The sequence below is a fragment of the Agelaius phoeniceus genome, chromosome Z (genome assembly GCF_051311805.1).
Source record: "Agelaius phoeniceus isolate bAgePho1 chromosome Z, bAgePho1.hap1, whole genome shotgun sequence".
Classification (NCBI taxonomy): domain Eukaryota; kingdom Metazoa; phylum Chordata; class Aves; order Passeriformes; family Icteridae; genus Agelaius; species Agelaius phoeniceus.
In genome coordinates this window covers 76,671,844-76,697,034 of record NC_135303.1, presented here as the reverse complement: position 1 = coordinate 76,697,034, position 25,191 = coordinate 76,671,844, and the positions used below count along the sequence as shown (strand labels likewise).

Genomic DNA, 25,191 nt, shown 5'->3' with positions numbered 1-25,191 from the left:
TGTATCAGACAAATTCAGTGCAGTTATGCACAGAGCTGAGACTCAGGAAAGTATCACTTTCGGGAATATGAAACGTTGGCATATTTTAGCATAAGGTAAAGTCAGGAAATAGAATAAAAACCTGTGATATTTTGGTCACACAGCTGTTTCTATGAAGGGAAAAAAGAATTCTCACAGAGGAAACATACATACACTTACAGGTTTTGTTTATTCTTCTGGAGGATATGATTTCCTAAAATACACAAAACCTGTAAGCCAAGGCTAATTTTTTCTTCACTGTAGAAAGTATGTGTATTATGGAGGACCTAACTAACAAACTTTTAAAAAGTGACAGCTTCCATGGCTGAAAGGCTACCTGCCAGTTTCCAAGTTAGGAAGAAAGATAAAAGACATAGAACAGTCTCATTAAAGTTCAGGGAAATGAAGGTAATTAAAACACAAAGGAATAATTTAAGCTACCAACTGTTTTTAACCTTCAATCTTTTAACATTTATTTCAAAAAGACAAAAAAATTCTTCAATTTTGTACATGACATTTTAACAGTGGTGCAAGAGGTGTACCTTAGAGATCAACAATTGCAGTGAGACTACAGCAGCTGTTTAAGTTTTTTTCTGGATATAAATCTGGTAAGACCTCATGAACAAAAAAAAAATCCCAACAATCAGACTTCTTAGGGATCACATGTGTACACCTTTTCTAATACTGCTAAGGAAAGCCAGTTAACTGACCTGTTCACAAAAAAGTGTCTGCCATTAAAAACTACTTCCTCTCTCCCTACACATGGCAGATCACAAATCTTACTATCACACAATTGAAGCAGAAAGTTTATGGACACACAAAATGACAGTACTTCTTCCATTCTCTTTTTGCTAAGATTGTTTTTTTTTTAGCAAGAGGGACTAAAACCAGAGCAGGCTTACTAATTCAAAAAATGTTCTGCAAATTTGTGTCAGTTCAGAGTATTTTAGCAGAAAACCTGAAAAATCTCCGAAGTATTTTATTCTGGCATGCTTTAAAGACGTGATTTTATTGTTCAAAGCTGTTGTTTTAAAAAAAATTGCTTCTAAATTCTTTTAAATTTTGAAAGCAAATAGGAGTGTCTGTATCTTTGGTGTGAAATGAAACATTTTTCAATTTCTTGATCTGGGAAAGGATTATTAGGTTGAGGGGGGGACAATGTCTTCTGGCTCATTTGAAAACAATGGTCCTCAAATGCTGAAGTCTCCAAAGCAATTCAGTACTCGTGGAGTAGTGCTTTGCAGTTTTCTCTGTCAAGATTAATCAGATTCCTCAAGAACAATACCAAAATCAGAAGGTCTGAAAAGGCTTTGCACCTATCTGTTTCAATGTGAAAGATTACACTGCATTTCTCCCCTGAAACATCCTTGCTCCTTTCTTTACCTTTTGAAACAGCCTGAGTTGTAACCATGACAGGTATTTAACCAGCAAACCCTTTCTTTTACCTAAGCAGATAGTCACAGCTCAGCTCAGCTCATCTCCACGATGGGGAAAAAGTCTTGATCTTGATGGAGAGAAAGGCATTACCATTTACCAAAAAAACCCCTACTCTTCTGAATAAAGTGAAATCTGATACCTAGGGCTACAAGTAGCTACATTATTTGAGGCAGTACTTTTCTTAGCACTCTAGAGCTCCATGCAGGTGTGTTCCAGACAGGACAAGCATTTCTCATAGCCTGTGACATTTTAATAAGTTCTGAATTGTTCAGGTTTAGCCTGACACTGGCTTACAGTAAAGTTAACGCTCACAACACACTGCAAAAGGACAGTCAGGAAAACAGCATTTGGAGGCAGCGGAATAACCACACCATTGCTTATTACAATTATACGATGAAAAGTATTTAGAGGACATTAGAGATTAGAAAAGATTTGGCCTGTTTGTGCTTAATCACCCTGGTCACATACAGGTATTTCCTAAGGGGTGTAACTTTCTTCACGGTCAATGGCAGCAGAGCTGGGTGGCCCATGCCAGGGCTGGACTGTCTGCCTGGGCAGCCTGGTCAGGGCTACTGCTCTGAGGCAGAGGCTGGGTTGCCTGAAGGAGGCTGTAATTCACAAAGGAAGCACACCCATGGCAAGTCTTTTCTATTCTGTCCTCAGTCTCCATACTCTCAGCTGGGCAGTTGAAGATTCTAGCTCTTTTCTATAAAGGGAATCACTGCTCACCTGCAAAAATCCTGCAATCCCACAAAAATGGTAACGGAAAGGAGAAGTAAGAAGATTAGAAGAAAATGCAAGCTTTTTTCTAAGTCTTGCTTTTTTCTCTGCTGGCAAGGTTAACCTTTCAGATTGACAGAGGGGAGAAACAACATTGTATGCCAGAAGACCATTAAAGGGCTTGCTCCATCAAGTTCTCTCCCACTGAAGTGGCAGCTACACTTAAGTCACTGAACATATATATCTAATTAACATTGGCATCCTCAAAGTAAGAATCCTGTCAAAAACAGTGAAACCAAACCCTAGCAAAGGGGAAATTTAAAGACAGAAACTGATTTTAAATCCGTTCAAGTTTTAAGTTCTCTCAGAAGTTCGAGACTCAGCATGGAGTCACAGGATAAACACACACAATAAGGGAAACTGGAAAGCAAGGAAAGAAGAAAATCAGGATTACCCAAGTAAGAATATTTGAGAGGCTTCTGTATCTAAAAATGCATTTTCTTCCTGGAAATCTCACTCAAGTGACATTGGTCAAAAGACAATGAATCACAACCTTTAAGAGAAGCTAGGCAGAAGTTAGATGAAGAGCAGACAAGCAAACATGCATGCAAACAGAAGAAATGTATTTCATTGCATCAGAAGACATATGTCTGTGGGAGAACTGGCAGGTCTGCTGGGCTACCATGGAGTAAAGGGATGACAATCATTAAGGAAAGCTAAGTGATTTTTGTCTATCAGCTTATTTAACCTCTCAGAATAGGAAAGATGTTAAAAAGTTTTAAAAAATCATCTGATGACTCTTTAAAGCACTTTATGCACACCATATAATTAATCAAGGAATCTCTGTCACAAATATTACTGTAGGAAAGAGCCAGTAACAATAATAAAAAAATTGGCTTTCTGTACATATAAGAAGATCCAGAGTCAAGCAAGAAACAGCAGATAAAGCACATGCATCTGGCCCTAAATCAGCTGTTAAATGACACCATTACAAACATATCTCATTTTAGAAAAGAAAGCAATTACCCAATACACAGAATTTTGGCCTTCCTTAACAACACCAGGGAGAGCAAAGAGAATGAACAGTTACTTGGGTTTTGTCCCAGTACATCACTTTCCCTGTTGTAATCCATTTACTAGCATACATTTTGTTGCGGTGTGAAGCAATATCCTCTTTCACCTTTCCCAGTCCCTCAGGTGTGCCAACCTCTCCCTTCCCCTCCCCCTTGCCCCCTTGCTAAGTGCTGTCCTCAATGTTAACATTCCAGCAAGGGCGTCCTCTGGTTGGTGAAGTTCAAAAGATGCCCCTCATCCCTGGGGTCATTGGCCAGTCCAGGTGTCATTGTCCCCTGAGACTGCCCCCCTCCCACCTGGTTGGTGGCACACCTACCCCTTCCCCTCCCCCTTTCCCCAGGCTTAAAAAGACACGGGACCGTGCGGTCGGGATTCTGTTGGAGCTGTTACCAAGATTCGGAGATCTGTGACTCCGGAATAAAACTCTGGATTAACCCTCCAGCAGGATCCGTCTCCTTTTCCTCTTCACCTCACCTAAAGCCTTCCCATTAGAGGTAAAAACTGAATTCCTGCTTGCCTGGACTTGTTCCAAGTGCCAGCTGCAACATCCAGCCAGCCAGGGGTGTCTCTGAGGTGAAACACCACAGTTGCCACCTCTGGTCAAGCAGCAAGGGCCAGAAGAGCCCAGGCACGTTCCACCTGGTAATACTGGGATCATATTCCAATAATATTTTGCAAAATAAAAGAAGGAATTAGGATGTCTTCTCTCATTTCTAAATCTTTTGTAGGAAGTAGAGAAAGGCTGAAGGATTTGTGGATTGAGTGCACCCTCAGCACCAAGTTGTGTATGGTGCAGTGGACATTCTGGAGGGAAGGGATGCCATCCAAAGGGACCTGGACAGGCTTGAGAGGTGGGACCGTGCAAACCTCAGAGAGTTCAGCAAGGCCAAGTAAAAGCCTCCTACACCCAGATCGTGGCAATCCCAGTCACACCCACAGGCTGGGCAGAGAAGTGATTGAGAGCAGCCCTGTGGGGAACGACTTGGGGGTGGTGACTGATGAAAAACTCACCATGAGCCAGCAGTGAGTGCTCCCAGCCCAGAGAGCCAAGGGAATCCTGGGCTGCATCCAAAGCAGCATTGGCCAGCAGATGAGAGAAGGGTTCTACCCCTCTGCTCTGCTCTGCTGAGACCCCACCTGGAGCACTGCATCCAGCTCTGGTGTTCCCAGCACGATGACAAGGAGTTGTTAAAACAAGTCCAGAGGAGGGCCAGGAGGTTGGTGAGAGGGCTGGAGCACCCCTGCTATGAGGATGGGCTGAGCAAGCTGGGGCTGTTCAGCCTGGGGAAGAGAGGGTTGTGTGGGGACCTCACAGACACCTTCCAGTACCTGAGGGGGCCTACAGGGAAGCTGGAGAGGGATTCTCTAACAGGAACTGGAGTGCCAGGGCAAGGAGGAATGGGTACACTCTGAAAGAGGGAGATTTAGGTTAAATATATGGAAGAAGCTCTACCACATGGGTGAGGTTTCCCAGGAAAGCTGTGGATGCCCCATTCCTGGAAGTGTTCAAGGCCAGTTTGGATGGGGGTCTGAGCAACCTGGTCTAGTCAAAGCTGTCCCTGCTGATGGCAGTGGGGTTGGAACAAATGATATTCAAGGTCCTTTCCAATCCAAACCACTCTATGATTCTCTGTGATGATGCCTGTAAGAAGACTGCTGTGTCTAGCATGTCTACATGTGTCTTTGAGTTTAAGATAGGTAGAGACACAAGTCACTGAAAAAGGTACATAAGAACAAGGAGAATCCTCTTTCTTAGAATCAAGGATGCTTTTGCTCTCCTCCTGACTGTTGGAAGACAAGACTCCCATTTCCTTTCAGATAAGCCATCTCCCACTGTTCAGCTTATGTCTATTGTGAAACCTGGGAGAAAAAAAGTTGCATATTGTCTGTTTAAGCATTTACATTTGGAGAGGCTGAGCTGCTTCATCACTCAAGACTATGGGTTAGTAGGATACTCTATAGGTACACAGCAAAGAGTTGTTAACAGAAAAACAGCACTACAGAATAAAAAGCTTGACACAAAAGAGATGAAAATCAAGTCTTCAGACAATAAAAGCTCCTTTGAAGATGAGTATGCAGTTTCTCATAATCATCCAGTTATAATCCATGGTTTTCCAGAAAAAAAATAGGATATTAACCATAATGTTGCTTATTTGCCTTTGATTAGATAAAAAATCTAGATTATAAATTCCAAAACAGGAAACTAGTATCTTGGTGCTTTATTATAATCAGTTTCAGATAAAGAAAAAGGGGTAAAACCAAGAGAATGAAATTTATCTGAGCAATACAATCACACCCAGGAAATAAAAACTATCTGGCAGACCTGTAAACGTGTGAGATTAAGCTATTTGCTTTAAGTTGCATCCGTACAGAATTCTATGTACTCCAATTATTAACTTAATGGGTATCTGTTAACTCCACCCACAGCAGCAGCAGGAATCCACACCTGCAAATAACTGCTGATATGAAGAAGCCTGCTTTTAAAATCAGTGAGCTTCCATGTAAAGCAACCAAGAGCTTAAAAATGAAGATAGGAAAACTTCTAGTGAAGACTTGGACCAAAGGAGAAGGTGTTTCTGGTAGGGGTTTCTGACTTTGTTGTTTTGGTCAGAAAATTATAGTCAGAAGGCAAATTTACAACATTTCTCTCATCTGCAAAGAAAACTTAATATAAGAAAGATGCATCCAAGAAAAGATATGTGATTAAGCATATAGAATCACAGAGTTAAATGAGGCTAGGTTGCCAACAGAGATCCTGCTCTTTGCCTCCTTTTTCATCCTTTGGGCTCACTACTCACACAAAAATTTTCTCCAGGCATATGACCTAGGATATTCTCCTCTATTCACCTTATACAGAAATCTAAGAGGTAAAGCATGAATCTATGCAGATCAATCTTCTTATTGCCCAAGAGCTGTTAGCCCTGATTAATGAGGATTTTGAGAAAAGAATCCAACTATATTCAACTATTAACAGAGTGTTCATTTACCTACACAAAAAGCTACAGAAATTAATATTTCCAAGTAGGTTGTTCAGAGTGAATCAATAGGCTCTCTAGTAAGATATCAGTCTATGTTAATAACAGCAAAAGCTTCATATTTGTAAAACATATCCCTACAAAATCAGCTTTGGGGAAAACCAAAAATACTGAAGTTTTTCCTAGAGAGGTGATAAAGTGCTACTAAAGGAGATTTGTCATCTTAGGTGACTGGTGAGAACCAGTGTTGAAGACACATTCAACAACCAGGCAGTAAATCTTTACTATCCTCCCACAGACATGTTCTGTGCTTGCTACCAGCCTACAGTTAGTCTTCACTGCATTGAAAAAAACAAGGGCTGACCTTGTAAATGTACAGAAGCCAGAGCCTGAAGGTTAAGTCAGTGATTTCTGTGCTGTGTTTGAGACACCTGGGATGCCAGAGAGCGAGAGAGAACGCATCAGCCAGAATATGCTGCCTTATCACTATAGGCTGGAGAGACTTTTATGGCTTCCTAGAAACCATTTTTAACTTCTCAGAAGCTTTAAATACTTCACTACAAGGAGTCTTAAAACAAAGTGAATTTAAAAATGAGTGAAGCTACCCACAGGACATCCTGGAGACAAGAACCAAACAAGCATCTGCATCATCAAATCCGTCATACCACGAAGGCTTAAAACAACAAGCTGGAATTAACTTGAGAAGAGACTGGCACAAAGCTGTAGGTTCTAGGAGAGCCCATGAGGAAAATGAAAACCATTCTGGTCAGAGAGTAACTAGAGGGAGGAGATAGGAAAAGGCATATCCACATAATATAAAGGACAAGACTATTTCCCAGTGGCTGTGAAATCCATCTTTAGCACTTAAATAAATGGCCTTGTTTCCAACAGTAACTTGCAGCAGTTCCTAAAAATCCCAATGTTGAACTGCATACAATTCTGAGTCAAAAAAAGCAGGCATTTATTTCACTGCCTAATTTTAGGCATTCAGTTTCTAGAACCTATTTCAGGACTCAGAAGAAACCTGAAACTTGGAACAACATCTCTGCAGACCTGAACTGTTGATGTCACAGAGGAAATACACATTCCTTTCTGAGATTTTTTTTTTCCTTTCCTCCATCAACAATAATTCACAATACAAAATAAGAAACTTGGAGATTAATGGCAACTTCTCAGCTGTGACAAATTCAGTACTCCAGTACTCCAAATTTAAATGTCCTAGGTTTTATTTAAGAAACCAAACTAAAACTGAAATCTGCATCAGCTCTTCCCTGGAGTACAGACACTGTACAAATGCAAGGGTGTGGCTCATCTCTGAAATTAGCATGTGAAAAGCTATTTTTATAAGCATAGCAGCAGCCCAGATAGCACAAGTAACAACTCACTCAGCTATTAGCTCTGTTTAAAAACAGATGGATGATTACTAATCATGCACAATCAAAACAAAGATGGCATGCTGAAAGGTTAGTAACTGGAGTATATGTTTTTCACAGCTTAAGGATTGCTAGATTAAATGCTCCTGGACTAAACAATTTTTTCCCTTTTGTCATATAATTGCATAACCCAAAGGGAGTGTGTTGACAAAATTACTATTTATTGATAAGATGAAGAGCTGAGCTAAAAGAACCCCCCCCATTCTGCTCTGGCAAACTGTAACAGTCCTGATCTGCAGGCATGTCTATTCACCCTGACTCTACAAACTCCGTGAAACTAGCTTATGAAATGAACCTAATGTACAAAGAAAATCCCCAAAAACCTAGCCAAATTTCTGACAACAGAAAGCCAGTTAAGCAGAGTGTGCCAAACTATTGTCAAGAAACAGACTCCTTACCTTGGGTAAGCATTTCCAAAAAACTGTCTTAACAGCTGAACTCGTGCCAGATAGCCCAACAGTGGGTATACAGTCATCATTTGGAACAGCAGGAATATTCTTGCAACAAACGACATGATGTCATCACTGGGAAAGTTATCTAGAAAATTCTAAACATATAAGTAATGTTACACATCAATGGTGGCTTGTTTACATATATCTGCTGGCTTTTAATATCTATGTGCCAGAAAGAATGGGACAAATCCCAAACAACTACAATTGCTAAATGAACTCCATAATGTGAAAAACCCTCTCCCTCTTTTACAACTGCCTTGCCACAAAGTAACAACCAATTTTTGAATGTTACTAAGCTGATGTCAGCGTTAATGCCAATATTACATAACGAATTGCTTTCTGATCTTCTGAACGTCCTCAAACAATCCAGACTGTGGAAAGGCCACCTGACCTTTTAGGCAGATGGATTCATAGACTCCTTTTATCTATCATATCATACCTACTTATTAAAAACAGTTACTTAATGAGTAAAACTGCATTACATACAAATGAGGAAGGGATCATACACTACTAGTGGGAACATCTGAAAAAGTATTATAAGACTTAAACATCATAGAAATATACAAACAGCTTCATAAGTACCTGAGATAGCTAAGAAAATAAATGGGAAGAAAATCACTTTCATCCCGTGAAATTACTTCAGGTGGTTAAAAAAATAATTTGTTTAACAGTTCTAACTAATCCACAGTCAGAGGAAGCCTTCAAATGCTACCTTATTGCTAAATATTATGCCAGAGCTATAGAACACCTGGCATAACATGGATCCCCCACTGATAACTGCTATCTCTGAAGCAATTTAGGGTGTGGAAATCAGCTTTGCCTAGAAGCAGATAAAGAGTTTTTGGCCTTCACAGAGTATTTCATGTGGTGCTATTATCAGAAGAACTCTGCTGGCAAGGCTCACCAGTGTCAGACTCCAGAGGTCAGACTTCAAATGTAATTGCAGTGAGAACTCCTATCTAAACAAGCTTGCTTTCACATTCTATTTCTTCTGGAATCCCAATGAGTCACTGCACACACTTCTCAGGATTAAAGAAGCTAAAGAAATGAAAATCTCAATTGTTCACTTGTTCATTTTGGTCCTTCATCACTTTCATCACAATAATACAGAGTATTTATTATATGTTTGTTTTTCACTGAAATATTGGGAACCATTTGTGAATATAAATGAGATAACACAAGCATTAGTCATCTGTTCATGGTAGTGCCCACGAGGTGTCCCACCAACTGACCACAGTCAAGCGCAGATGCTCCTGCCAGGGCGAATCATGAAGCAAGAAGCAGTAACTGGGGTTTTTTTATTGCATATTTATTAAAAGGTTATGGACAAGTAGGGTATCTTGGCATGTATTAGGAAGAGCATTGCCAGCAGGTCAAGGCAGGTGATCCTGCCTCTCTACTAAGCCTTGGTGAGGCACATCTGGAGTGCTGTGTCCAGTTCTGGGCTTCTCAATACAGACATGGAGCTCCTGGAGTGGGTCCAGCTGAGGGCTACAAAGATGATTAAGGGACTGGAGCATCTCTCTTACAAGGAAAGGATGAGGCAGCTGGGCCTATTCCTGTTGCACCTCATCAATGTATACAGGTATCTGAAAGGAGGGTGCCAAAAGGATGGATTTGGCTCTTCTTGGTGGTGCCAAGCAATAGGACAAGAGGCAATGGGCAGAAACTGATGCACAGGAAGTTCCAACTGAAGATGAGGAAGAGCTTCTTCACAGTGTGAGTGACTGTGAACTGGAACAGATTGTCCACAGAGGTTCTGGAGTCTCCCTCACTGAAGATATTCCAGAACCATCTGGATGCAATCCTGTGCCATATCCTCTGGGATAGCCCTGCTTGAGTAGGGAGGTTGGACCAGATGACCCACTTCGGTCTCCCCAAAAAACACATCTTGTCATTCCTTGAAATACATACTACAGTAAAATATCTCACCTGTTCAATACATTCTTTGGATAATGGTGGAGAAGGAAAAGATGCAAAAATTATCACTCCAACATACAGGTATGTTAGTCCAACTAGGAAGTATGCAATAGAAAGGTCTCTCACCTGAGGAAAAACAAGATTTTATTTTGGCCAGCACTTACACACAAAACCAGACGAAATAAAAACCTCATAAGAAGACTTCTATTTCATGTATTATGTTACTTTTATATGCATTACTTTCTTATGTTTACTACTATCACTTGTACATTTTTATTTTTACTTCCTACTACTTGGATGGAGACTTCAGACCTGGTTCTAATCAGATCAGAAAGCTGCAATACCCCAAAGTTGACCTAGACATGTATTGTTATCTCTCACATACAAAAAAGGCACCATGAATGAGATATGCCAATAGATGTAGCATGTTATTCCTGATGCATAAGTATACACTAGTTATTAAAACAAGCAAGAAATCCCTTCTACTTTCTTACATTCAACTATTCCTAATAAGATCCTTGGAACACTGACACACAGAAAGCCCAGAAAGCCCTATGTCAAATTTTTTGTCATGAATAAAATCTTGCAATCAAAGACATCAGTCTACCCAACTGCAGATGTAATACAAAGGAATTTAATCAGAGATTTTAAGGAAAGAGTGTTGAAACTAGGGTCCTAAATCCACACTTAACTACACTACATACACTTAAGCATGGATTTAAACCTGAACTTCAAAGTTCAGTTCTGAAAATTTTGGCTATGTTTTTAAGGTATATAATATATACAAATATTTTCCACTATACAAAAATAACCACACATTTATTACAGGAAGATAACTGGCAAAACTAATTAAGTACTTTATGAAACTAGAGAATTCACATATACATCAGACTGATCTCACAGCAATGTACTTGTTGAGTTATTCTTTTACATAAATTCCTTCCTTTGGAAATAAAGAGGGAGACCATTTGTTTCTAGTTATTAGCTAACTAAATTCTGTATAAGCTTTGTTACAGTACAAAACACTCATCACCTTACAGAAAACCATTTGTTCAGCTGCTGCTAATCATCACCTTCTTAAAGGATTACTAGTAATGTTTCAATATATGACCCTATTTTCCCAAGACTGAGAAGCAAGTCTTACCAGCCCAGGCATAGCACCAAATTATTAGGATTATACTGGTTTCCAGACCAGGGTTATAATTATCACCTCCAGCCAGCTCACTGAATATGAGCAAAGCTTCCTCACATCTGTGCATGGGAATGTTTCCCTAAGTGCTTCTTCACACTATCTTATTGGCAGAAAAACATATCCTACACCATTCCAGGCTCTGCCAAGGGCAAGGTAATCCCCGAGGAAATGATAAAATACTAGATTACGAGTTGTGAGAGAAATTCAGATAGGAGCCAGTTTTTGTGAAAGACGTGGAATCTCCTATTCATTTTGCATGTTTTTGGGGTAGAAGATTGCTGTCTGATGAGGAATATTATTTGCCTTTTAGAGCTGATGGGAAAAAGGAATCAGTGGGATTTGAACATGTTCCAGGGTCATGTTCCAGCCTTCAAGCTCCCAGCAGCTGCACATTTCTAGCTGCAACCTCTTCCTTCTGCTAATCAGTTAAATGCACATGGAAGATGATGGCCTAGGCTTCACTCTCCTCATACTGGCCATTGAGTAAGGACTATCAACTTTCTTCAGAAGTTGAGCAGTAGCCTTTTCTTTAAATTATATGCAGAATTTCTCCTTGTGACATGAGAAGCTGTACAGATTTTTATATATCATCTACATCTTCAAAAGCACTAGTGCCCACCCACTGTAAGAACTAATTTTAAGAATATTAAATATGAGCATCCATATTTCTTGCAGGTATTTATCAGTAACTTCCATTAATTGTAGGACTCAAGAGACACAGTAATGTGGTTTTGCATAGAGATACAGACTCTCATCTCTTGAGGACAGGACTTGGACAATTTTTCAAAACACATCCAGTGTGTTTTGCACATCTTAATGCACATCATCTGCCAAAACCTGCTTTAAATCTGGTATTTTAGGAGTAGTCCTGGTACATAAAAACAGTATAGTAACTCACAGTTGTTATTTGTACTCTGCCTACACATAAGTCCTAGAACCAACTGTAAAACTATTTTTGCTGTGACGAGTGCATGCAGTTGTGAGGGCAAGAAATCTGAAATAAAATTCTTACTGCTTCTTTTGGACATGAAAAATGGTAGATAGATGGTGTGCTATTACCTCCAACAGGTACTTGCACCAGTACTAACCAGTTCAGGTTTCCAGAGTTCTTAAGGGTGTATGCTTTAATCTGCACTGAAACTAAGTGCTGAGATAATTTTGATAATTTATTTTCATAGCATGTTACACAACAGACTATTTTCTCCAGGTGTTGTCACCATACAAAGAGTACCCAGATTTTGATCTGAATAGCTATTAAAAAAGAAATAGACAACTTGAAAACCTGGATTTATTTCTTTCTCAAACATCCATCAACTCCCTTCCAAATACATGCTTCTGTGTATAAGATGGTTACCTCTGTACAACAACATGGGTTTACATAACAGGAACATCTTTTGATTAATGTTCATTATTCCTCAAGAGACCTGGGTTCACTCCCTAAAGATGTTGACAGTACTGTTAAGATAGCATAATTCCAGAAAAAAATCAAAGAACACATGGGGAGAGATAAAAGGATTATTTTAAGTAAGAGCAATAACTACACTTTTTTATTTTAAATTTGATACTTGAGGCATTTACATTCCACAAAAGTGGACATTGCTGCGGTGAATGCTGCCTAAGCATAAGAATATAGCAATTCTTACAGCCACAGTTTAAGAATCAAACTTGTAGAAAAAACAATGTTGGAAGCAATACTTATTTGTAGAATCACAGTGGGAATCTCCAAGTAAGTATCTAAGGCAATATGCAGGTCACAGTTCATAAGGATCATAGTCTGATACCTGCCAAACCCTTCTCAAATACTCCTGAAGTAACAGGCAGATTTTCAGACAGAGCTTGGAGAGCATATGTTAGCTGCAGTTACTTCTGACAGGGAGCTCTCCTGGTCAGATCCACAGAACAAAGAAGTGGTTAGAAGTGCTGCTGGAAGAAGAGAAAATTGGGTGCTCAAGGCCAGCAGCAGCAGTAGAACAAAGGAAGAAATCAGCCTCCTGACAAAAGGATGAGCGTGGAGCTAACGAAGACAGCCCTGAAAGTACAAGACATTGTATCACATCCACAGACCAGTCAGTACTCAGGTGCTGGCCAAACCTGCAGCATGGGATTTGGCATGGCACAGAGGAGGCTCCGTGGCTCTACGGACATTTCTTATGTGATGCTGCTACAGGCTGCTTCCAGGCCTTGATTTGCTGCTGAATGCCATGGAGAAAACAGTTCACTTCCTTCCTCAGGAAGTTTGTGGAGTTGCTTCTTGGATGGAGAAGCCTGTATCAGTGCTTAGTAATGATTACCATTTGAAACACCTTTTGATCATCCCATTTCAGATTAGTCTCTTCTCAGGAGACATGCTGTGTCCCTAATATCTCAACAGGACTTTGATCTATATCATAAAAATAGACTTCACCTGCTCGTGCATCAAGGGCAAGTAGTAACATTTAACTAGGTGACAAAAATAAGTACTTCACCAGGATGGATGATGCTGTGCCTAATTTTGGCAGGAAACAGAAACCAATGGTATGGCACCATCAATGGAAGCTCAGTCTGTTTACAAGGAATAAAGTGTTTCAACACTGCAGAAAATAAGTACCATTTGCAGCTCCATGCCTTCTGCAGTTAATACCTAGACAAGAAACATCTCCCAACTCACAGCCTTTCTCCCAGGTATATCCACAAGCAACTGTCAGGAGACAGCACTAGCTTATTTATGCCTGTGGATCATGGTGCGCTTGTGTAGCATCCATAGTGTTGCTCAGGGAAACTGATCACCAACATTAATCAGGAAAAAACCAACCAACCAAAACCCACACCTAGACTCCTTTTGGCGGCTGGGTTACATTTCCTACGCAATTTATTTCTGAACCATTTGACTGACACTGTACAAAAACTTATGCTGATAAATACAAGGAGGCAGCAGCAGTGGGAGATGAGACCAGGAAGGTCAATTCTGAACTGCAGACTAAAAACCTGCTCACAGGGCTTCTCCAGGCTGTGCTGCTGACATGTGGCTTGCTCTGGTGCACTGCTTTTCTCTTCTCACACCCACACCACTGTACAGGAATAGTGGCCAGAGCACTCCTCCCCCATGTGTATTTTAGCTTTTGGCTGTGATGCATGCCTGTGACCAGAATGGAAGCTGCTATTGTTTTGAATTTCTGACTCCATAAAAGGAACGTTATTGTTTGTCTTACTCTTTTCCACCTCCCCAGAGAGTTGTTCTATGACCTCTAGTTTCAGTAAGTTTTGATCAAGACTAAAACAGTGCTTTTCCAGCTTGCCAAGTTCTGTGCCTTTTGACAGAACACTGAAGGAAGTGCCATGTTAACAGGTCCATCAATAAAACAGTGACGTTTTTATCCATGGAGTTGTGTCAGTATCACCCCATCAGATCCTGAGAGAAGGAAGCATCTTGTAAATATATTGGAAAAACCCCCCATGACTTATGACAGAGGGCAAGACCCCTATATATATGGAAATCTCCCACTTAGCCCAGCAGCTTAGTGACATAATCACAAAACAGCTCTTCAAGAGCACAGGTACTTCATTAACATTTGCAAAGCACTTTTGAGACCTAGGTGAAAGGCTCCTGTACAGCTACAAAGAGGAAAAGCAATCTCCAGCCAAATAAAACTACTACAAGAATTACACAGAGATTTGTTTTCCCATTAGAAATCTTTCCTGTCATACTTCAAAGCTGTCCTTTCTAAGCAATTTGAACATTCTTCTGCAATGCAGAGTTTTGTCAAGGGCTTGAGATCCATGCTACGGCCGACTTGGAAATTCAAGTTAAGCTCCAGGGAGGGTATTAGAAAAGCTGATTCAAATGCAGGCAACAGTTTCTTCCTCCTTCACACAGGAAAAGCAAGCTGGAGAACACTCCACGTGCTGCTCTTTGCATTTGATTGCTTGCTCCGATGTAAACAGAGGGGGAAAATACACAGGAAAACCTTGAAGGTGGAATGAGGGTATTAGCATATAGAGCTGATTGCTGGAGATCTAGCCTTTAGAATTTGAAAGCCACAGTTAAAGAGAAATCTTGCCCTTCTCCACATCATAAGATTTTCTTAAGGAAATCAAGAAAAAGCTTATTTAGCTTTCTTTGTCCAGACCTCCAGCTGAGAAGCCCTAAGCCCCCAGAAGCTTTCCTGGAGGAGAATGCATGACTCCTTTGCAGATACGTAATTCACAAGCTGGTCTTGATTCACAGGTAAAAGGAAGCAACTATGCAGACTTTTAAAGCCTAAGAGGTCATCTCATTGCATTGGTACATAACCTGTACTTCACTGTCAAATAATCAAATCTGATCTATTTTATCTGATGTGCTGGATAGGCATCTGGCTCTGAGTGGCACTGATTCAGTAGGGGGAATAAGAGGTTCCAGAGGTTCCTTACAATCTCAAGCATTCTGGGATTCTATGATTTCATTACAGTTTTTCATACACCTAGTATTTAAAAATCTTTTTATGTTATTGCAGGTACGTTTACAGCTAACATTTTAATGAAGCTGGACAAGAATCCTTGGAAGTAGAGAGGAAAAAATAAAATAATAAAAATAATTAAAGTAAAAGTTACTCTCAGACTCTGTATATTGTATTTACTCCATTTGGTATTTTAAAATGGGAAGATATTAACAAAGAATGCAGTTCCATCTGGAGAAGCAGTGCTTAGCTTTTTCAAGGGTAAAGCACCAGTCCAAAGACTATGTATCACAAAGCCTCCTGGTCCAGGCTTCAACTTGCAGGATTTCCTAAATTGTGCCAAGTTTCTCTATGGACTTTGACTAGAATTGTAACACAAAACTACTGAAGCAATTCCGAGAACAGGTATTACCTAGACCTCAAAACTACTTTTCAGGATTCTGCTAACATCAGTCATATACCAAATACTTTCCACCATTTTTCATTCTAAAATTGGTCAGTTTTCATTGCGTCCTACAACATGGTCAAGTCATCTGCCTCTTGTGTGTAATTTGGCTATTTAATACCAGCTTGTAAATTTGGGGCATTCCTCAGGGCTTTTATGTAAATGAATTTGTAATTTATCTGTTACTCCCTCATAGCAAAGAAAAGAATGTGTAGCTTTTTTCTTATCAAATCACAGGAAAAAATTACTGTTGTCTGGCAATCTAGAATAAATAAGCACAGTTTTGTGAAGTTACTTACGTTGTTTTCTTGATTCCTGTTATTCTGAAGAAGTGTGATGACACAATTGTGGATGAAGAAGGCAAGTGTTAGAACCCCTGTGAGCTGAGGGAACAGAATTCTAAACTCTAAACAAAGAAAAAAAAAGTGTTTTTAAATTACTTCTTTGAAACAAACAATGACAAAATGCAGATGACATACAGTGCTCTGGAGGGTACTGACAAATGCATGAACCTCCACCTTGAAATGGGACAATCTATCTCGTATCTGACCACAGCCAATGCAGATACCTAATCAGGAAGTGCAAGATACATGAGGACAATAGTTACTATAGAATATACTTTCCAGCAGGGCTTCTCTGATAGACTCCAACCATCAGTGATTACTAGGTTAATTTAAGATTGGTACATACAAGGTTTTCTGCTCCTCAACAGTTTAACTGGAAATCATTTGTGAAATTGGAATTGACAGCAGTGAGGCCGTATACCTACGGGTTCCTGAAGAGGGAGATGGAGGGAAGGAATCATTTACCCTGTGAACACTTTTAGTTATTAAGAAGTCACTTATGCTACTGGAAGAAAAATTACATCTGTAGATACTTAAGAGGTTCTGCTTACAAGACAGGGCATAAAGAAAGGCAGAGCAATTTCTTATCATGCTTCACAGCATGTATGAAAAGAATTTCCTTCTTTTCTCCATGGGAGTAGCATTTTTCTGCTTCTTTTAATACTCAAAAGATGTTCACAAGATGGTGGTTCTCCAAGTGCTGCAAATCGTCTAGGAATTCACCAATGCATAACATCATTAAAGCAACATCTTAATTGGTATTACCTAAGAATGTATGTACTCTTTAGAGTGCTAACAGCAATTAGAGAACCCTAAGATAGTCAGCTTCTGAAAAGCATCCAGAAGTATAGCACAACACTCTTCAGAGGTTCACAAACTCTTACAGAACAAACCACAGAGAGCTCCATGCAAACATATTTAAAACAGACTTCTGTAAAGTGCTATGAAGTTAGGAAAGTAAACACACTCCAGGCAACTAAAGAAGGGCTTATCCAAACTGAAAGAATAAGCTTTCCCTAGAGCTGGTTTCACTGTACCTTCAATATCTAATTAGCATGATGTGCTACTGACAGAATTGAGAGTGCAAGCGACTTCTGGCCTTGACTTCTAGGCTCTGTTTTCCATGCACTACTTCAATCTCAATAATAAAAAGCAAACTGACAGTTTCAGAATCTCTTGGAAGCTGTATTTGTATGCATTAGCTACCTGCTTTTTCTATCTCCTAGCAGTAGGAGTTTTTGCCAAATTAATCAAACTACTGGGTGCTCTATTTCTCAATGGCCTGCAGCATGTGCGTCAACCCATTTTTCTCATTTGTTTCTAAGAACAGAAGAAGGGATACTATTCTAATGTTCAGGACACAGCTCCCTAGAGCTAACTGGTCATAAAATTTTGCTTATTGTAACGGATGGGGAAAAGCCAACTAGGACCTAACCCTTGTTCTCTTATTCCAGGTTTCTTAAAAAAAGAAACTTCATCTCTTTAGGCTAACTGTTCAAGCAATACCAAATGCATCTTGTTTATGACTATGGCATCTCACAGAGGAATTTATAACAGTAATTTGGAAAGAACAAATAGGCATCAAACAACCTTCAATAAAAACAAAAACATACTGATATGTACTGATGGGATAAAACCGGCTAATGGGTGTTTGAAAGAGAAGAGCTACTAAGATTATGGCCTAAAACTTGAGATAAACTGGGAAGTATGGGAAAACTGTACTTGCAAACTATGATGAATGAGCTATTTCATTTAAGCAAGACAGTGTGTGGAGAACTTAAATCACCCTTAACAGTCAGTCTGTCTACAGTTTGTAATTTCTAATTGCTACTGAAATAGGCATGATCTGAAACTGGTAAAACTAGAACTTAAAATAACATAGGTGAAACAGGACTAAGGTAAGCTCTCTGGCATAAGATATACGTTGAAGATTCCTCTGACAGGGGCTCCTTCTCTTCCCTACTGTTGATAGTGCCTGTTAACTAAGGAACATCACTGGGAAAGGGTTTCCTTGCCATTTGGTCCGGAGGGATCTTTCCTCTAGTTGCAACATCAGCATTTCCTCTATTTATGTTTCAGAGGTGTTAAAAGGTAAAAGAGAAAAAAAAATTAAATTTTAAACTTACCAAATATATACTTCACCACTGCATTTTAACTATCTTACCTGGTACAAAAAATTCATTCTCCGTAAACCAGTTGAATTCTAAGTGTATTCCCAGATGAGCAGCCTTTACTGTAACCAGAAAAACTAAGTAGACAACTGAAACTGTACCTGGAAAAAACAAGAGGCAAACAAATACATGATATAGTACAAAGTATTATGCAGGATTTAATTTCTCCTCCATCCATCTAGTTACTAGTAGTCAAGCAGTTATAGTTAGTATTCATTCCTAATAGAAGACTAGGTCTAAACTTCTTCTTTACTTCTCTTATAGGTCAGAGAGAAAAAATAATGCACATGCACACAATGTAAACTTCCAGCAAGTTTAATAACTTCCCGGTGCTGGTGACAGCAGAGGAAGTACCCTGTAATCCCTGCTGCTGGGCACGTAGGTCTTTAGGCACAAACAGATCAGTTCCAGCTTCCACTGCCAGGATTTCAATCTAAGTGGAGACTGATCATAGCACTCCAGCTATTACAATGTTCATCTAGTCACTGACTTTTTGAACCAAACAGCTCAATGGAAAGTGAAATTACTGCACTTATGAACTTTACACTTGGAGCCAGAAGTTGGTGATGACACTTCAATGCTACTGATTAAAAAATTGTGTTATTTGTAACTTTGGATAATCTTTGTTATAATACCAGGTTTGCATTCCATCTCATTGGTTAAGAGGCATCCAGCAGGCACCTGCACAGCTTAACAACTACAAATGAGATCACAGATGCATATAATGTCTTGCTGTGTATACCTGCGGAATGGAGGGTATATGGTCCTGTTTCAGACCATTTGAAGGAGACAAGAGCAGAATAGTAACTACCTAAAAACTGAAGGAAACTGAACAATAATAACTAAGGCTACTGCAATGAACCTCATGGCCAATAATGCTGCTGGTGAGCAGAGAACAGGCTGTAAGCAAGTGAAGACAAAACCCCAGCATTTTAACCCAGCAAGGTTAAAAAAAACCAGAAGGAATTATAATTTGATTGATAATCTCTTGAGCACAGACAAGAAATTAGGAAAATAAAAGTTCTATATGTGAAGATCAGCTAAAAGACTCTGTAGTTTCCTAATGACTTCTGTTTCCACAGGTATCAAAATAAGTAAAACTCTACTGAGATAAATTTCATCATCTCAAAATTGTCTTTCATTTTTTGTTGTGTTATAAACTTCAAGGTTTACAAAAATTAAGGCAATTTTGAACACCTTCTCAATTACATAATAATCTATTGAAGCAATGAGTAATTCATATTCTGGGTTTAAATTTTTTTCTACATAAAACCCACACTTTTTGCACAGAAGCAAAGTACCAAATCAAGTACTTTGATCGAGTACACAAATTCCCGCATGGTATTTTCATTTAGTGGTTTCAGCAAGAGCAGATCAAAGCTCTGATAAAGTGTCACTATGGAACAGACGAACAAACTAGACCTTCAAATCCCTGTCCTCTACCACCTTTACAATGCATATCCAACTTTTTCAACCTCTGATCCACATCCAGTTTTCTCTTTCTCTTCATTGTGGGCTTCAGTGCTACCCCTCAGACATCTTCTACTCCCTGAACTGTGACCAGCTCCACCCATCATGCATATGCTTTACTCACTTTATCAGCCCCACCACCTTGGCATTCTACCTCAAGACATGTAAGCAGGAAGTCACAATTGTTTCCTCTGCAGCACAGAGGAATCCACAATATTGGAAGTTGGGACAAAGAACAGAAGCAGGTCATACTGACTGACTGATGCTGTAATTAATTAGTCACCTGATTGTCAGAAAATGTCTTCAGATCAGAAGCAACTGCTGGTTTGAAATGTTTACCAGAGGAGGAAGAATATGCCTGACTATACCAAGGTAACATGCATCAAATGTTGCACAGTGGTATGTATAGAACCATTTGGGAAAATCTGTTGTAGATGTAATGGAATTTGTTTCATGGTATTATCAAGCAAGAAAAAGGAAGGAAAGGAAGAAAAGGAAGAAAAATGAACTCCATATTACCCGTAAGATTCAAGCAAAGCAGCAGACAAAGCCCGTGGGGTTAATATACCAACCAACAACCCACTTCGAGGCACAATATGGGCTGCCACCAAAATACTAGAACACTGGCTGGAAAGCTGCATAATAGAAAAGGAGGTGCTGATTGACAGAAGCTGAACATGGGCTGGCAATGTGCTGACAGGTGGCCAAGAAGGCCAATGGCACCCTGGCCTGGATCAGCAATGGTGTGGCCAGCAGGGCCAGGGCAGGGATTGTCCCCCTGTGCTGGGCACTGATGAGACTGCTCCTGTGACATGAATATTGCCAGTTTTGGGCCCCTCATGACAAGAGGACATTTTGATGCTGGAAGTGTCTAGGGAAAAGAAATGAAGCTAATGAAGGGTGAGGAGCAAAAGTCCTGTGAGGAGCAGCTGAAGGAGCTGGGGGTGTTTATCCTGGAGAAAAGGAGGCTCAGGGGAGACCTTATCACTCTCTACAGCTGCCTGAACAACTGGCTGTGGCCACCTGAGCCTTGGTCTCTTCTCCCAAGCAACCAGTGACAGGATGAGAGGACATGGCCTCAAGCTGTTCCAGGGAATGTTCAGATTTGGGAAATGTTCTTCTCAGAAAGGGTTGTCAAGCTTTGAAACAGGCTGTCCAGAGAAATTATTGAGTCACCATCCCTAGATGTATTAAACCTGCACAATGTGCAGATACAGCACTTGTGGACATGGTTTAGTGGTGGACTTGACAGTGTTGGGTTAACAGTTGCACTCAGTAACCTTACAGACTTTCCCAACCTAAAAGATTTTATGATTCTATTCACTGGAGTAGTTTTCACTGTCTTCTATACACTTCAGTCACAGGGAACCAATGCTTTAATAGTATTTGTTACCTACCTAGGACATTGAACTTTGCAAAGAAGGACGGAGACTTCAGATTTAGCAGGGGTAGAAGAACTGCAATCAGGTAAAATGGTACTGTTTTTGATTTGTCCCACCATTCCTCAAAGAGTTCAAAACCTGTTCTGTTGCCAGAAGAGAACATCACAGTCGTGTTCTGTGGTGGGTGATCACTAGCAGCACTTGGACAAATGACTGGAACAAAGGAAAACAAAAACATCCTCAGATGAAAAGGGTTTTACTTGCACAGAATACTCAGAGCCAAGAGCCCGCAACTGCTGGTGTGTTTTACCTACTGAGGACTGCTCAAGTGCCGTGTTCAGTATCTCAGTTCCTAACTTGTTTGTTTTTTTAATCAGGAATTCATTGCTAAGATTCCACTGCTAGGCACCTTGCACTCTAATCTGACAGAGGTACAGTTCTCCCACTTGACCACAACAAAGATGATAATTTATCTGAAGCCCAAGTTGTGACACAGGATCATCCTTCAAAGTCACATACCTATAACGAGGCCTGTTCAGTGCCCATGTGCACCTGCTGGAATCAAGTCACAGTAATGCTCCCCTGCATCTGGCTGCATATTTAGCACCCTAATCTGTCTCTGCACACTTCAGTAAGATCATATCAACCAAAATTCAAGTGCACTGAAGAGCCTAAATTACTGGTAAATTGCTCTAAAAACAAACTAAGGATTATAAGAAAGGTACTGTAACAACTGGCAGGTTGAACACCCATACACTGAACAAAAACACTTTTGTCATCTTTGTGCCATGACAGGGGTAAGTACATCACTGCCAGACAACACAACACAACAAATTTAAGATGTGCTCCAGTAACAGTGCTAAGAGGTAATGTCATACTCCTCTTACATGGAGGTTGATCAATGGCAGCACCTGAACAAGTGATTAGAAAAAAAATCAACCAAAAAGACCCTCTGAGAAACACATGCCTATGAAGCTCATTTTATATGAAATATAAAATTTACTGTTCTCATAATGTCTTATTTAAAATCTTGGCATCCCACAACAGTTGATAGCCACTATCCTACATTGTCTCCATTTCTGTTCTGTCAAAAAAGGCAAACGCATAAAAAACATTCTCACAAATTTCTTCCTTAAAAGAGGATTGTTTCACAAACCTTGAAAAACACTTTTATTCTTACTGATCTCCTTGGTATCCCTGGATGTCCTGTCAAGAGTCACTTGAACATCTGACAGCCCTTAATTCTGTGTAGCAGCTGGTTTAAATCTAGTTGGTGGAGGATAGTGTGGAATATTGTCTACTTTGCCTCCAAGTTATACCCCCTGCTGCATAAGCATGGGAGAGAACAGCAGAAGCAGGAGAGAGCACAAATTGGTGCCTAGCTGGTAAGGACTGTTAGAGGAGCAGGATTCAACACTAGCTCAAACACAAATCAACTGGTTTTCAGAACTATTTCTCAACTCCTTTGCCTGACTCCAACATCTGTTCTCCAGACACAGCTGCAGCTAGTGTTACACACAGCTGTCCAGCTGGTAGTGATATGTTTCCCCATTCCTCATGCACTCAGGATAGAGAAAGCTTTCTGCTTCCTAAGAACGCAGTACGGATTCAGTCACTGTGACAGAGGCAGAAAAGATTCAGGGGTTGACCACGCCTGCCTTGCTTTGCTCTTGCCTTCATTCTACATTATTCTGCCTACTTAAGAACTTGGAACAGACCTATGTTCATACTTGACTGCAGTTTCTTCCCTTAGTTGTGCAAATGTCACACTCTCCAAAAGCATAAGCAGAGGTGCAAGTAGCCTGACACATTTCTTTTTTGCACTCAGCATCAAAAAAACTGTTCTTACATAAGTTTTTTTAAGAATAATCTTGCTGCACAACTTTTGAGTAGTAAAGTTGCCCCAGTCCAGATTTTAAACAGTAAACAGAACTAAGGCGCCTTAAATTTAGGGTGTGAAAGTTAAAATTCCTTAAGGCAATTCCTCATTGTGCAACTACTGTTAAAAAGTTAACAGTAATGCTTTTAAGGAGGACCTATCTGGGCATACAGAAACTTGTAACTGGCTCTTTAATACTTATTCTCACCTCCACTTTTTAAACTTATTTTTTACTTCCCCAGTTATTCCGATCTCCAAGTGTCTGGTTATTTGTGGAAGTACAAATCCCAGATAGAAACTTGCAGTTTTTTAAGAAACACATAGTTACAACTTATGATATATAATTTATAACTGGCATGTGGTTAGGCATTGAAGCATAATGATTTACCTTTAAACCCCCACCCAAAACTGGTAACACAATACTATAAGTGCTTCTTACCTTTGTTACTTCCATTGGTGCCAGGAACAATATCTGTTATATTAATGTCATGAACAAAGTCTGCAAAGAAGAAAATCTCATTATCAATGGCCCATATCTGCTATTAGGCTTTCATCTGTTAACTTGACTGAAATTAAGTAAGAAAATGTTTTGGAAAATTGTATCAGAGGAACAACACAGCAGCTTTCATTCCTTCCAGACCCAAGTGAAAGTTTTCTAACTACTGTAGAAGTGTTTTAAAGGAGCTCTACACTCTATTACTTTCTTCTCAGAAGCCCTGTCCATTTATAAATTTCCAAAGACTCCCCAGTCCCAGGATTCCTGTTCCACAAGCACACCTCCACTTTTCCCAGCTACTCAATAGTGTTGAACAGCAGGACAGTGAGGAGATGCATCTTAAATCCAGCCTCTTTTGGGACACAAAAAAAAGGGCATGCAAACATACCCCTAGTCCAGACAGTGTTATACAGAAAAAGCTTCCTTTAATCATTTTCTAATATTTTCTTCTTCAGAAGAGGCTCTGTGGGATGCTTTTTCCATGTTTCCATGGGAAACCCTGCGAAAAGGTTAAAGCCTCACTGTCGTACAGGCATCGCTAGTAGTATTTTATTTCCAGGACACTCCTGTGCTACTTTGCTGGTATACCACACCAGTTATTTCCAAGTTTCGGCAGCCTCACCTCTATAAGGGTATTGGACAGCAATTTCATTGTATTTATGCATTATGTGTATAGATACACACAGAAAATGCTCCATCAGCCTTGGAAACTACATCAGTGTGTCACTGGTTAGATTTTGCTTCTGTCACTGGTTAAGTTTTGTTTCTGTTGCACGTGGGCATGTTATGCACAGAAAATCAAGTGGGGCAGTTGGCTTCAGATTTTTTAAATGCAATTAACAGCAGCTTGTTTCTCATAGAGAAAGCAAAAGGTCTTGTGGCAAGAAAACTGCTTCCTCTTTCTTTATTTTGATTTATGACACCCTGAATCACAAATAAGTTTCTCATACTTACTTATACTAGTTCAGAGTATACGAAAATCAGAAAATTTAACTAAAATCACAATTTTGTGTTCTTAATTTAAAAAAAAAGTACTTAGTGAGAAGCCATTAAAATTAATAGCTCTTACAGAATTAAAGCACTTTCAAATTTGTTATAGATGTCAACTTCTGTTTCTTCTGTATTTAAAAAGCAGTTTAGGACTAGCAATTTAATTTGTGGATGTGGTTTTTCCCATTAAACAGAAACTGAACAAGACCATGCAACACCATGTTAAAGACATGATATTGCACTCAGCTAACAATTCTTGCATTCTGTCTGTACTACAGATTTCTACACCATCTTCCCGCAGAAAATAAATTTTTCCCCACCTAAACTGTATGTGCAGATGTTTTTGTATTAGAATTAAAGGAAATATAAGCTGCTGCT

General features: G+C 39.7%; 1 protein-coding gene across 5 annotated transcripts in view; it reads right to left on the bottom strand.

Moving 5' to 3' along the window:
• Positions 1-25,191, bottom strand: part of SLC38A9 (solute carrier family 38 member 9) — a 46,396-nt gene that overhangs the window by 4,371 nt on the left and 16,834 nt on the right. For 4 of the 5 annotated variants that reach the window (XM_077171401.1, XM_077171400.1, XM_054651918.2 and 1 more), the window contains 6 exons: positions 23,767-23,826; positions 21,464-21,661; positions 18,590-18,697; positions 16,381-16,487; positions 10,042-10,155; positions 8,056-8,204 (listed from right to left, as the gene is read on the bottom strand). In XM_077171401.1, the coding sequence (XP_077027516.1) occupies positions 8,056-8,204; positions 10,042-10,155; positions 16,381-16,487; positions 18,590-18,697; positions 21,464-21,661; positions 23,767-23,826 (736 nt within the window). The remainder of the gene's footprint in view (positions 1-8,055; positions 8,205-10,041; positions 10,156-16,380; positions 16,488-18,589; positions 18,698-21,463; positions 21,662-23,766; positions 23,827-25,191) is intronic. The other variant, XM_077171402.1, reaches the window with a different exon arrangement.